The sequence below is a fragment of the Lupinus angustifolius genome, chromosome LG19 (assembly GCF_001865875.1).
Source record: "Lupinus angustifolius cultivar Tanjil chromosome LG19, LupAngTanjil_v1.0, whole genome shotgun sequence".
Classification (NCBI taxonomy): domain Eukaryota; kingdom Viridiplantae; phylum Streptophyta; class Magnoliopsida; order Fabales; family Fabaceae; genus Lupinus; species Lupinus angustifolius.
Window position 1 is genome coordinate 5,542,022 of NC_032027.1, and position 13,475 is coordinate 5,555,496.

A 13,475-nucleotide genomic window follows, 5' to 3' on the forward strand; every position below is an offset into this window, starting at 1 on the left:
TCCATGTATAATCTATCAATTTTTATTACTTGCACAACAATAATTTTATCTTATCCAATCCTATCGAACATTAGGCCGAGGCTAATCTATTTTAAAAAATTAAACAGTTTTAAAAATTAAAAATCAATAAATATATAGAATAACAATATAAAAATGAAAGAAATGAAGAAATTGCGAATCTATGAATTTACAAGATTCTGACTTAACAAATTCAACTTTGTTTTTGTGCTATATATATAATGAATGGAAAGAATCAACTATTGATTTGTATACAAGATAAAATCTTTAAAAAATTAATAATAATAAAGATGATCAATAATAAATGAGTTACTTTAGTAATGACAATCCAAAGTTGCATTGAAGACAATAACTTTTTCTTTGGACTGAAACAGCAACTTGGTTTCTCTACGATCATCCTCAGGTGCTGGAAGATTCAAGTCCAACATCAAAACATTTCTAGGTCTCTTGGCATCTACAAATTCATGAGGACTTTCACCAACACCATTATTATTTGCACCACTCAAAGAAGTTTTTGATGTAGAAGTTGTGCTCAAAAAACTTCTATGCCTTCTCATATGACCCCCCAATGCTTGCCCAGATGAAAACTCAGTCCCACAAATATAGCACTCATGAACTTTATTACATTTATTAGTAGTCTTTGTAGTTTTGATACCAAACAAAGCCCTATTATTTGGTATTTGCAAGGTGAAGGTAGTGCTTGTGGTTGTAGGGTCATAATAATGATCAACCCTATCATGCACAAAACTAGTAACTCCTTGCTTTTGATCTTGTGTAATTGCCTTAGGTTTATTGTGGCTAGCCCTATGGCCACCAAGTGCTTGGAATGAAGGGAAGCATTTGTTACAAGTCTTGCACTCATAATGGTATAACCCTAGCTTCTTATTTCTGTTATGATCAGGTGTTGTCACGTGATATGACTCGGATGTTTTCTGTGTTTGTTGATTGCATCCTCGAGCCAAGAGAATCAAGCAATTTGCCATGTCTTTCTCTTCTTCTGAATTATCAATAGATGATGAAGGCATGGGTAACCTAAGTAGGGAAGGTAGTCTTTGAGGCTTTGTACGTTTGCCCTTGAACTTGATCATTTGCATGTGATTGATATCACCATCATGTTGTTGTTGTTCATCTTGGACCTTCATACTATTGTTCGATCTAATTCTAAGGATTAATGTCAAGTGATCACTAATAACAACAAAAATGTTATTAAGAGAGAGATAAAGAGAGGAAAGGGTGAGAGATTATGGAATTAATTAATAAGAAGTAGTGAAAGAGTGGGAATTAATATATAATGGTGTTGTGAGAAGGGTTTCAACTTTCAAGTATAACCTGAAACAGTAACGTGTTTTGGGTATACGCATTTCCAACCTTAGAAGTTATATAATAATTGTGTACATTAGAGACATTGTTTTCCCACATATTATTATCTCATATATTATTTTGTTTAATTAAAAAAATATTTATTATTATTATAATTTTGTTTCATTATTGGTATGAGAAAATGTATAAGACATAATTTAATAATATATTTTTATTAAGTATGAGAGACTAGGAAAGGAGTGAGATTCGGTTGGCTTTGAAGCAAACCCATTACTTTTTCTCAACGATTCCTTTCTGCAGGATTGGCTGGCAAGTCTGGAACACCAAATATAATTTTTTGCAACCCCTTTTTATCCCCCTTTTATCTCTTTTCATTTACTTTTCTTCTATTGTTTATGTTGATTATTAATTGTGGGAGGAGATCCACTTTTTTTCTTCTTTATCACATGTATTTTCATACCGGAGATAATCTTGTTTTAGCCGAAAACATTCACAAGTATGTGAGGTTAACTCTCCCAACAAATATTTATTCCATCCACAAGAGTCGAACCTGAAATATTGATTAAGGGGAATAAAACATGTACCACTTGAACCAACAATCGTTGGTGGAGGAGATCCACTTAATCCAATATAAGTTTAAAAAATTTATTTCATACTAATCATACTAATCAGTTTTAAGAAAATTCAATGGTTTAAATTAGTGAGTAGATTTGAAGTAAAATTTTTAAACCTATTAAACTAAATGATCTCCACTCATTCATTTTTATAGCTTCCTAAATAAATTGATTGTAGTAGTTATAGGCTATTATAGCTTAGTTTAGCTAATATTGTAGCCCCATTTTAATTAATAACCAATCACTTCGAATTCCAAGGTGTACCATTAACTTTGGTTCATCGAACAAATCCTTGCCACTTGTGATGTGAGATTGTCTTCCATTAATGATGATTCTAGCTAGCTAGCTGCCATGACATTGTGACATGAATAATTATAAATGGATATACTGCTGCTATATATACATTTATTTGCAGTGGACCCAACCACCTCATATTGTATCACTACCTCATTGTACTAGATATCATATACCCGATAATCAAGCCGGCTACATGAATAATAGAATATCATTCATATTATATATTAACATATATAACCCCATAATCCATCATCACTGGTATAATAGTTTACTTTCACATTAGCATAACTTACTAAGCCAAATAAACAACGATTATTAAACAACGCGATTTTGAATGACGTTGTTGAACATAAGGCGGAAGAATATCAACAACACATAATAAAATAAATGCTGTTAATGTGTGTAACTTTAGCAACGCATTCTTGACAGAACACTGCTGAACATCAGTAACGTTAGCATTGACTTAAATGAGTTATGTTTAACAACATATTTGATAGAAAACGTCGTTAATGTTAATAAATTCTAAATCTCATAAATAAGAAAACAATTGAAGATGACATAGTAACAACACTTTCTTAATTATGCGTTGTTGATTTTATATGAATTTTTAAGTGTCAGAGATATTAATGGTTGAGTAGTTGTGTGTTTTTTCGTTTGTTGAAATATTAATGGTTGAGTGGTTATGCGTCTCTTCGTTTGTTGAAATATTAATGGGTGAATGATTATGCGTCTCTTCGTTTGTTGAAATATTAATGGTTGTTCATCTATAAATATTGTGGTCCACTTCATGTTTTATTTTATTAGTAAGAGTATGTGTTTCTATAAGAGTATGTTCATGTCAATGATGTCTTTAACATCTTTTGATTTGGTAAAATGATCTAGATTTCAGAAGGAAAGTGACTATTATACAAGATTTGCATTAGATGAAAACTTAATCTGTAGATTATTTAGTTCATTCATCTACCAAATCTTTCAGTTCATTGATTTCCTTCATTGTAATATACCAAATCAAGATTTCAGAAGGAAATTAAAGTGATTGTTATACAAGATTTGCATGAGATGGAGAATTTATTTATAAAATATTGAGATCATTGATTTTCTTCATTCATTAATTTCTCTTATTAAAATCTTGTGAAAGATGTCTTTTAACATCTTTTGTTTTTCAAAAAGGACTCAGATTTCAGAAGGAAAGTGGCTGCTATACAAGATTTGAATGAGATGAAGATTTAATCTAGAGATTATTTAGTTTATTGATTTTCTTCATTCGGTTCATTGTAATCTACCAAATTATTTAGTTCATTATAATATATTTTGCCTCTTTGAATAAAAAATGAATAATTAGTTTGGATGTTAATTTCTATTTTTTGTTATTTTTTGGATGATTATTTTCTTTAATATTTTTGCAATTCCATATTAATAAACACAATAAACAAATTAGCAAAATTTAATAAACACAAAAAACAAATTATCAAAACTTAATGTTTAATATTTTTTGCAGTTTCATATTAATAAACACAATAATATATCAATCTACTTCATGCTTATTAATGTATATTCATGTTGTATATATTTTGTCTCGTAATATAAAATGTTAATTTAACAGCGCATATTTATGAATACGTTGTTAATTTGGAAAACGAGTTCAGTTTAACATTGCATAATTAAGATAGCGATGTCAATAGATTCTATTCAACAATGTATAGTTAAGATAATACTGTTAATTAGATTATGTTCAACAACGCATAGTTAGCGCTGTCAATTATATTATATTCAATAGTGCATCATCCAGGAAGCATTGTTGACGTGTTCAAGAAAATGAGTAGTAAATAGTTGGATACACAACAACAACGCAACCCTTAAGAACCTTAAGAAGCACCGTAGAATATGTCAATACAACAACGCTATCGTTAATATGCACTGTTGAATTGTTACTACAGTTTAAATATCTAAAAGATGAATCAAATCCATCTACGCTCTCAAACTTAATCGAAAAGAAATCTCCATACTCTCATAAACCCTCATACTCTTAGAAACCTCAAAAAACTTCATCAATGTCTTCCCAAAGTGGCGATCATGGTTCTCACAGTGATGACAAAGCTACACCAACTCCACAAGACAAGTAAATCGTTGCTCAAAAATGAACTCCACATGGAATGACTTCCATGAAGAATGTCATTCGGGCAAGAAGTAAGGAAATGAAGATAGAAGTTTAATGGAACTCAAAAGGCCCACCACTAAACTCGAAGGGTGGCAACTCATTGGTAAGCTACATTGGGGTTGTGGTTAGGCTGAATGTGAAGATAACATTCAACAAATGGACTAATGTTGGAAATATCGTGAAGGAGCGTATTTGGAATGAAATAATAGTAAGTTTATTTTTTCAGTTTGTGTGTTTTTGCGTTTTCATGCAACGTACGTATATGAGTTTTCATGCAATGTACGTCTATGCATGTGTTCACATGCAATATAGTTAATGTAGATGTGTTTTTAGTCAACTTTTGATGTTGGTAAGGAGCATAAGGATTATATCCTTAAATCGGTTGGCAAGGCTCTCCGAAAAATCCGAATTGATGCCGGAAAATTACTTAGAGATGTTGATGGCAATATCAACCTAAAACCTCCAATTAAATAAGAAAATATCATTGAAGAAGAGGATTGGAAGATTTTTGTCACCCTACGCAGACAAGACGAGTCTTTCTTTGTAAAAATCATATTCTTTGTATTGACTTTTGTATATATGCTTTTGTATATACATATATATAATTTTTGATGTTAATGTTGTTTGTTGTTTCAAAAATTAAGTAATGAAAACCACAAGAAGGCATCTAAGCCTTTGTATCCATACCGAGATTCTCGAGCGAGGTACAGAGGAATCGAAGAAAAATGTGATGTTCATATCCCCACACGTTACCGCTTTGGTGTCGAGATACTCTCCTCATTCGTAAAGAAACTGCAGATTTATTTCTTGCACCTTTTAATATTGGGTGAACATTTTTTAATTGTCTTTTATATTTCTGTCTTTAATATGTTTGTTGTGTTTAACATTTCCTAACCATGTACATATGTTTTGTTAGGCAATATTGGCTTTTGGTTGCCATCAGTCGAGTCAATGAAGAAATATACTACTTTGACTCATTAGCACATGGTGATGTGGAAAAGTACCCCGCTATGAAAGAATTGTTTTCTAAGTAAGTGGACTACTCATTTAAACTTTTAGTTACACTTTCACTTTTCTAGTTGTTTCATAATTAAGTACATTTTCTATTGTTTAGTGCGGTGACAATTTACAGAGGTTGTAATCGTTCTAGAAAAGCAATATCACAACACAAAATCAAGTGGACTCACATAAATGTATTGACACAAATCATCTCAAACAATTATATGTGTAGTTTATTCATATTTCAACTAAGGTTATACTTATATGTTTACTTCATTTTAATTGTGGACCCCTTCCCAAACAAACGAGGTAGATTGCGACTATTACATACTGAAATTCATGAAGGAGATCATTCAACAATGATCAACTAATGAAATCAAATATGTTGGCAAATCATATACAGATGGCCAAGTCAACCAGATTAGAGAATATTGGTCAAAGTTTGTGCTTAGTTTTGTTGGCAAATAGGTATAATATATTTTTGAACAGATTGTAGCTTAAAGAATTCAATTAATGTTCAATGTAATGTATATGATTTGGTGTATGTAATATTATAGTGTAATAAATGTTCACCATAGAAATTCAGTTGTGTTCATATAGTTGTGATTTAGTATTTCTATATGCATTCAATTTGTTGTTTTGTTCTGTTTCTTTATGCATTCATGTTATTTTATGTTGTGTGCTTAACTGTGTAGAATTAGGAATAATGGTCTTCAATAGCGCTTTTCTATGAATGCGCTATTGTTATACCTATACCACAACACTTCGTTAGCAATGTGTTGTTGATTACGTTTAATTCAACAGCGCAATCGTATAAACGCGTTGTTGAATACTTACCCTCTTTATATTTAAGTGAAGAGTTCTTCCACATCGCTATTTGTAGGTGGCGCAATTGATTAAGTATTATTGACAATGCTATCTTCATTATCCACTGTTGAAGATGCTATCAGACCCTAAAAATTCAAATTGTTCCCGCAATATTCTCAAATATTCAGCTATCCCAACATTCATTTACTCAACAACAAAACTCATTTACTCTCAAAATCAACCTCAACAATCATTCAACCTCATCATCATTCAAAACCAAATTTCGAATATCATTCACTCATTCAACACAAAAATCATTCTTCACCGATTTCAAAAATCCTTCACTCGTTTAACCTCAAAAGCATCATTCACGCATTCAACACTAGATTGAAAGTGAATTTCCTTATAATGATTTCCCTTTTTATTTAGCTTGTATTGAGTTGGGGTTTCCGACCACTTTCACTTTAACTACATAATAATGTATTTGCTCTGCTTGGTGAGCTTAACTCCAAGCTTTAGGGATTTATTCTCATTATATTTTTTTGTTAATAGAAAATGGATCGAAAATGGATGAGTGTCAATCGATTGACGGATGAGTATGAGGAATGAGTGAAATCATTTGTTAGGTTGGCAATTGAGAATGCTGAAAACCATGATAGAATTATATGTCTTTTCTTAAGTTATTGTTACTCAAACCGAATTACTCCAACTGAGTTAAAAGTTCATTTAGTGTGTCACGATATTGCTCAAAGTTACACATGTTGGACAAGACATGGTGAGAAGAGAGACATTGTGGATTATGATGATGAGTTGCATATGAAAGACAACTACACAAATGCATATAAGACGATCGTTTTGAGGAAATGAAAAACGTTGTCGAAGATGATCTTTAGGATTGTCCTGAGATGTTTCAGCGGTTGATAAGTGATGCTCAGAAACCATTATATGATGGTTGTACTAAATTCACAAGATTAGCAGCCATGTCAAGGTTGTATAAGTTGAAATATGTTAATGGATAGACTGATAAGAGTTTCACCGACTTGCTTACACTTCTGAAGGAGATGTTGTCGGATGATAATGTGCTCCCTTCTCGAACTCATGATGCAAAACAAATGTTACACTCCATTGGCATGGACTACACTAGGATATATGCTTGTGAAAATGATTGCATCTTATTTTTTAATGAATATGCTTCATTAAAGTTTTGTCCTAAATGTAATGCATCACGATATAAGATGGAAGACTCAATTCCCAAAAATGTTGTATGGTATTTTCCCATCAAAGCAAGATTCAAGTGTATGTTTAACAATGCCAAAGATGCAAAGACGTTGACATGGCATGATGTAGAAAGGATTAAAGATGACAAACTTCAGCATTATGTAGATTCTCCTCAATGAAGAAAAATTGATCATGAGTATCCTAGTTTTAGTCAAGAATCAAGAAATCTAGGTCTTGCATTGTCAACGGATCAAATTACAACACAGAGTGTTCAAAGTTGCTCCTAAAGTACATGGCCAATGATATGGGTGATATACAACCTACCTCATTCTCTATGCATGAAGCGCAAATATGTGATGTTATCTATGTTAATTTCTGGACGTAAACAACCAAGAAATGAGATAGACATATATTTGGCTCCATTAATGGAAGACTTGAAGGAAATGTGGGAGACATGCATAAATGTGTATGATGCGTATAGGGAACAAGTATTCAACTTGAGGGCTTTGTTGTTCAGCATAATGAGTGATTTCCCTGCCTATGGTAATTTATTTGGATATAGTAGAAAATGACATTTTACATCTCCTGTATGTGAAGACAATACTCATTCAATGAGGTTGGAACATTATAAGAAAAATTTCTTCCTTGGCCATCATAGATTTTTGCATTCAGATCATCACTATCAACAACAGAGAAAAGCATTTGATGGAAACAATGAAGAAGGTCGTGCCCTTTGCCGTTGACGAGTGACTAATTATTAACAAAGCTAAAGAGTTTGAAAAATAACTTTGGTAAATCTTTTGCAAATGAAATTGTGACAAATGGGTGGAAGATAAGATTAATCTTCTTTGAATTGCCATATTGGATTTCCTTGGTACCTTACTCAATGTCTCTGGTAATACCAAAGAAAAATGAGCCTAGGTAATCGATTAAAATGAATCTTAATCGATTAATTCTAGTGAAAATTGAAATGTTTGCTACTAGAACTCATTTTAATCGATTAAGAATGATAGTTAATCGATTAACTGACATCAGATTTGCAGAATCAAGAGGTTCTTGGGTTTTAAAAGCATGCAAAGATTTATAACTTTTATCAAGCAGAATTTACTCAATCACATATACATTTTCAGCTTGTCACACAAGATCATGAGTCATAATAGGAATATAATGCATTCATAACAAATATACATTTTGAAGCATAGAAGACATTAATAATGTGAAGCATATAATAACATTTTTAGACAATTTTAATCAAGATAATTTTCATAAAGAATTCCAAGTTCTCTTCGAAGAACATAGAAGGTATCTCGTGAGAGAGGCTTGGTGAAAATATCAGTCAATTGTTTAGATGTTTCAACAAATTCTTGCATACAATCGCCTTTTTGTACATGGTCACGCAAGAAATGATATCTAATTTCAATATGCTTGGTTCTAGAATGCAAAACGGGATTCTTGGATAGGTTTATGGAACTTGTGTTATCACATTTTATAGGAATATTTTCTAGATTAAGTCCAAAGTCCTTAAGTTGTTGATTCATCCAAAGGATTTGAGCGTAACACACACCTGCGACAATGTATTCCGCTTCGGCGGTGGACAAAGCAAGAGATGTTTGCTTTTTACTTTGCCATGAAACTAAGGAACTACCAAGTAAACGACAAGTCCCAATAGTTCTTTTCCAATCCAACTTACGTCCCACAAAATCGGAATCGGAATATCCTACCAAGGATAATGAGGCATCCCTAGGATACAATAATCTCATATTAGTTGTTCCTTTTAAATATCTCATAATTCGTTTTACAGCAGTATAATGTGAATCTTTAGGCAAAGCTTGAAATCTAGCACACATACAAACACTAAACATAATATCGGGGCGACTCGCAGTTAAATACAATAATGAGCCGATAATCCCACGATATTTGGTTACCTCAATTCCTTTTCCTTTTTCATCTTTATCTAGATAGCATGCGGACACCATAGGTGTTGAAGCCTCTTTACACTTTTCGTCGGGGCGGCTCACGGTTAAATACAATAAGGAGCCGATAAGCCCATGATATTTGGTTACCTCGATTGCTTTTCCCTTTTCATCTTTAGCTAGATAGCATGCGGACGCCATAGGTGTTGAAGCCTTTTTACATTTTTCCATATCGAACTTCTTCAGTAACTCTTTGCAATATTTCGATTGATGAATGAAGATGCCGCTTTCCATTTGTTTGATTTGAAGTCCAAGAAAGATGGCCAGCTCACTCATCATCGACATCTCAATTTCGTCTTGCATCAACTCAGAAAATTCTTTACATAAAATGTCATTAGTAGATCCGAAGATTATATCATCAATATATATTTGAACTAAAAGCACATGATTATCTAATCTACGAATAAAGAGGGTAGTATCAACCATACCCATCACAAACCTTTTTACCAAGAAGAAAGAGCTCAATCTATCATACCAAGCTTTGGGAGCTTGTTTCAGGCCATAAAGGGCCTTTTTGAGCTTATATACGTGGTTCAGATACTAAACAATTTCAAAGTCAGGAGGTTGATCTACATATACCTCCTCTTTAATGTAGCCATTCAAGAAGGCACTCTTGACATCCATTTGAAAGAGCTTGAAGTTCATAATTGATGCAAAGGATAAAAGCATCCTTATGGCCTCTAATCTGGCTACATGAGCGTAGGTCTCATCATAATCGATGCCCTCCTCCTAGTTGTAGCTTTTGGCCACTAAGCGAGCTTTATTTCAAATTATCAAGCCCGATTCATCCAATTTATTATGAAAGACACATATAGTACTAATCATTGGATGTTCTTTAGGCTTAGGGACCAAGTCCCATACATTATTACGCTCGAACTGGTTTAGCTCTTCTTGCATAGCTATATCCCAGTGCACATCCTCAATGACTTCATCAGTGGTCTTAGGCTCGATTTGAGATACAAAAGTTACAAACGTTACGTAAAGAGCTACAGGTTACCACCCCCGTAGTTATATCTCCTATCACTTTGTCGAGTGGATGATCCTTCTTTGTCTTCCACGTGATTTCAAAGTCCTGATGCTCATCTTGTATAGTTTCCTCTACTTCTGCTTCTTTGTCATGGTCCATGTCTTTAGAGTATGCTTCTTCCAAAGCACCTGCAACATCATCATAGAATACATTCCTCTTCTCTATTGGAGAAGATTCGTCAAAATGGACATGCACAAACTCTTCTACTTGCATTGAATATTTATTAAAGACTCGATAAGCTTTACTATGCAATGAATACCCCAAAGATATACCCTCATTAACTTTTGAGTCAAATTTACTTCAAGCTCTTTTTCCATTATTTAATATAAAGCATTTACACCTAAAAGCATGAAAATGAGAAATATTAGGTCTACAGCCTTTTAAAATTTCATATGGAGTTTTGGAAAAAGTAGGCCTCAAGAGTATACGATTAATCACGTAGCAAGCTGTATGCACTGCATCAGCCCAAAAATATTTAGGAACCTTTTTTTTCATTTAACATGGTTCTAGCAAGCTCCTCTAAGACTCGATTCTTCCTCTCAACAACTCCATTTTGTTGAAGGGTACGAGGGGCTGAGAATTAATGCATAATACCATATTTATCACAAAATTTATCAAATTGATGAAAATGGTTTTCCAATTTGCCACCATGATCGGATCAAATATATACTATCTTATGATTAAACTGGTTTTGGATTTGCATGACAAGGTTTTTGAAAGACTTAAACGCATCACTCTTGAACGAGAGAAATAATGTCCATGTAAATCTAGAGAAATAGTCAACGATCACTAAACCATAAACGCTACCACCAAAACTCATAACCTGTGATGGTCCAAACAAGTCCATATGGAGAAGCTCCACAAGTCTTGTTGTTGATATCACATTCTTTTTAGCAAAAGAGTTTTTAACTTGTATACATCTTTGACAAGTGTCAGAAGTTTCTTGAGTTTTAAAATCAAGTTTTGGCAGCCCATCAACCAAATTATTTTTAGACAATTTATCTAGATGCTTTATGTGAATATGAGTGACACGCCATTGCCAATATCAGATGTCATCCTCTTTGGATATAAAACATTTTGAACATAGAGTAATGACATCCTCCAAATTAACCATATAGATATTGTTTATACGATATCTGACAAACTTAACTTTATAAGATATATTGTCATGAATTATACAACACTCAGAATCGAAAGATACACGGTTACATTTCTCGCATAGTTGGCTGATACTCCAGAGGTTATGTTCCAAACCTTCAACATATAAAACTTTTTTTATCACGGCCTGATTTGAGTTGCCAATTGTTATGGTGCCAAGTATCTTCCCTTTGTTGTTGTCTCCATAAGTGACAAACCCTTTTTCTTGCAAGGATAGATCTAGGAATTTTGATCTATCACCCGTCATAGGTCTTGAGCATCCACTATCAAGATACTAATGTTGTCCATGTGCTCGAAGACATACCTGCAATACATAAATCACTTGCCTTTTTCAGGTACCCAAGTTATGTTGGGTCATTCTCTGTTAGTAACTAGGGAGTTATCTCCCTTTTTCATCCATACATACATGCCACTAGGTATACCATATTTTCTAATATAACAAGAGTAGGAAGTGTGGTCATGAGTGTTACGATAAAAGCATGTAGGAACCTTTTTATTAAAAAATTTCTTAATGGGTCGATTAATAGGTCTCCTATATGGTCTTCTCCTACGTATAGGGGAAATATATCCTAGCCCGATATAGTCACCAACATTCCTGGTTTTACTAAGCATAGTTCTAACATGTTTGGACTCTCTATGAGTTTTGCGAGTTTTTCATTTAATCTCAAAGTTTCCTTTTTCAAATCATCACAAGAATCACAGAAAGTTGGTTGACATAAATTATTATCAGAGCAATTGCATGCATTATAAGAATATATCAAATCTAATGTTTCATTTTCCAATTTTAGTTCATCTAATTCTATTTGTAATGATACTATATTTTGTTCATTTAGCAAGATTAATCTTTTCCTATCGGAACTAATTCTAGCTAATTTCTTTAACTCATCATGCAATTCGACATACGCATTATACAATTCCTCATTAGGAGAAGAATCATCAGATGAAGTAGATGAGGTGTTAGAATATACCTTGCTATTTGCCTCTTTTGAATTTGAGCAACATGCATCATTTGTTCTCGTCATTAAGCATAACTTTCTTGTCTCCTCTTCACCTGAGGTGTTGGATGTCATGTCCTCCTCTGGTACATCCCATACTATGTAAGCTTTCTTTGATTTGAAGTCCCGAGGAGTGCTCTTATTTGAATCAACCTTCTTGAGGTAAGTAGGACACTGGAACCTCATACGTCCTGACTTACCACATTCATGGCAATTGAAGCGCTCTTTACTCTTGCCTTTTCTAGTCGACTATCGTGCTTCTTTCTTCTGGAAACGTTTAAAGCCTCATTTCTTTAGAAATTTCCCGAGTTTGCGTACGAGAAGGCTCAAAGTTTCTTCGTCTACATATGAATCAGATTCATCTTCTTCTCTCTTCTGTGGATTGAGACGTTCGTGCCTTGAGAGATATACTTTTCTTTTTGCGATCTGATTCTTCGTGCATAGTCATGCGTCCAAGCTCCATTTCGGGCTTTTGAAGTTTTACATACAATATCGCCAAAGGCATCGAGTCAAGATCCTTTGATTCCATAATAGTTGTTACTTTTGATTGTCATCTCCTATTAAGATAATGTAAAACTTTATTAGTAAGCTCTCATTTGTTAAACAATTTATCTAAAGCAACTAAATGGTTAACTATATGCGTAAAGTGTTTTTGCATATCACCAATAGATTCATTTGGTAACATACGAAATAACCCATATTCATGTGTCAGGGCATTCAGCCTGGCACACTTGACTTCACTAGTGCCTTCGTGAGTCACTTGTAAAGTGTCCCACATTTCTTTAGCACTTTGCCACTGCAAAACCCAAAAGAACTCATCATAGGATAGGGTCGATGTGATGATATGTTTGGCACGCAGGTTATACTGAACCTTTTTGTGTTCATCATCGG

At 33.3% G+C, this 13,475-nt stretch overlaps 1 protein-coding gene across 1 annotated transcript; it reads right to left on the reverse strand.

The window, feature by feature from the left end:
- On the reverse strand, positions 236–1,346 carry LOC109334069 (zinc finger protein ZAT5-like). The gene has a single exon (XM_019569644.1). The coding sequence runs from the start codon at positions 1,158–1,160 to the stop codon at positions 333–335; it is 828 nt and encodes a 275-aa protein (XP_019425189.1). The 5' UTR covers positions 1,161–1,346; the 3' UTR covers positions 236–332.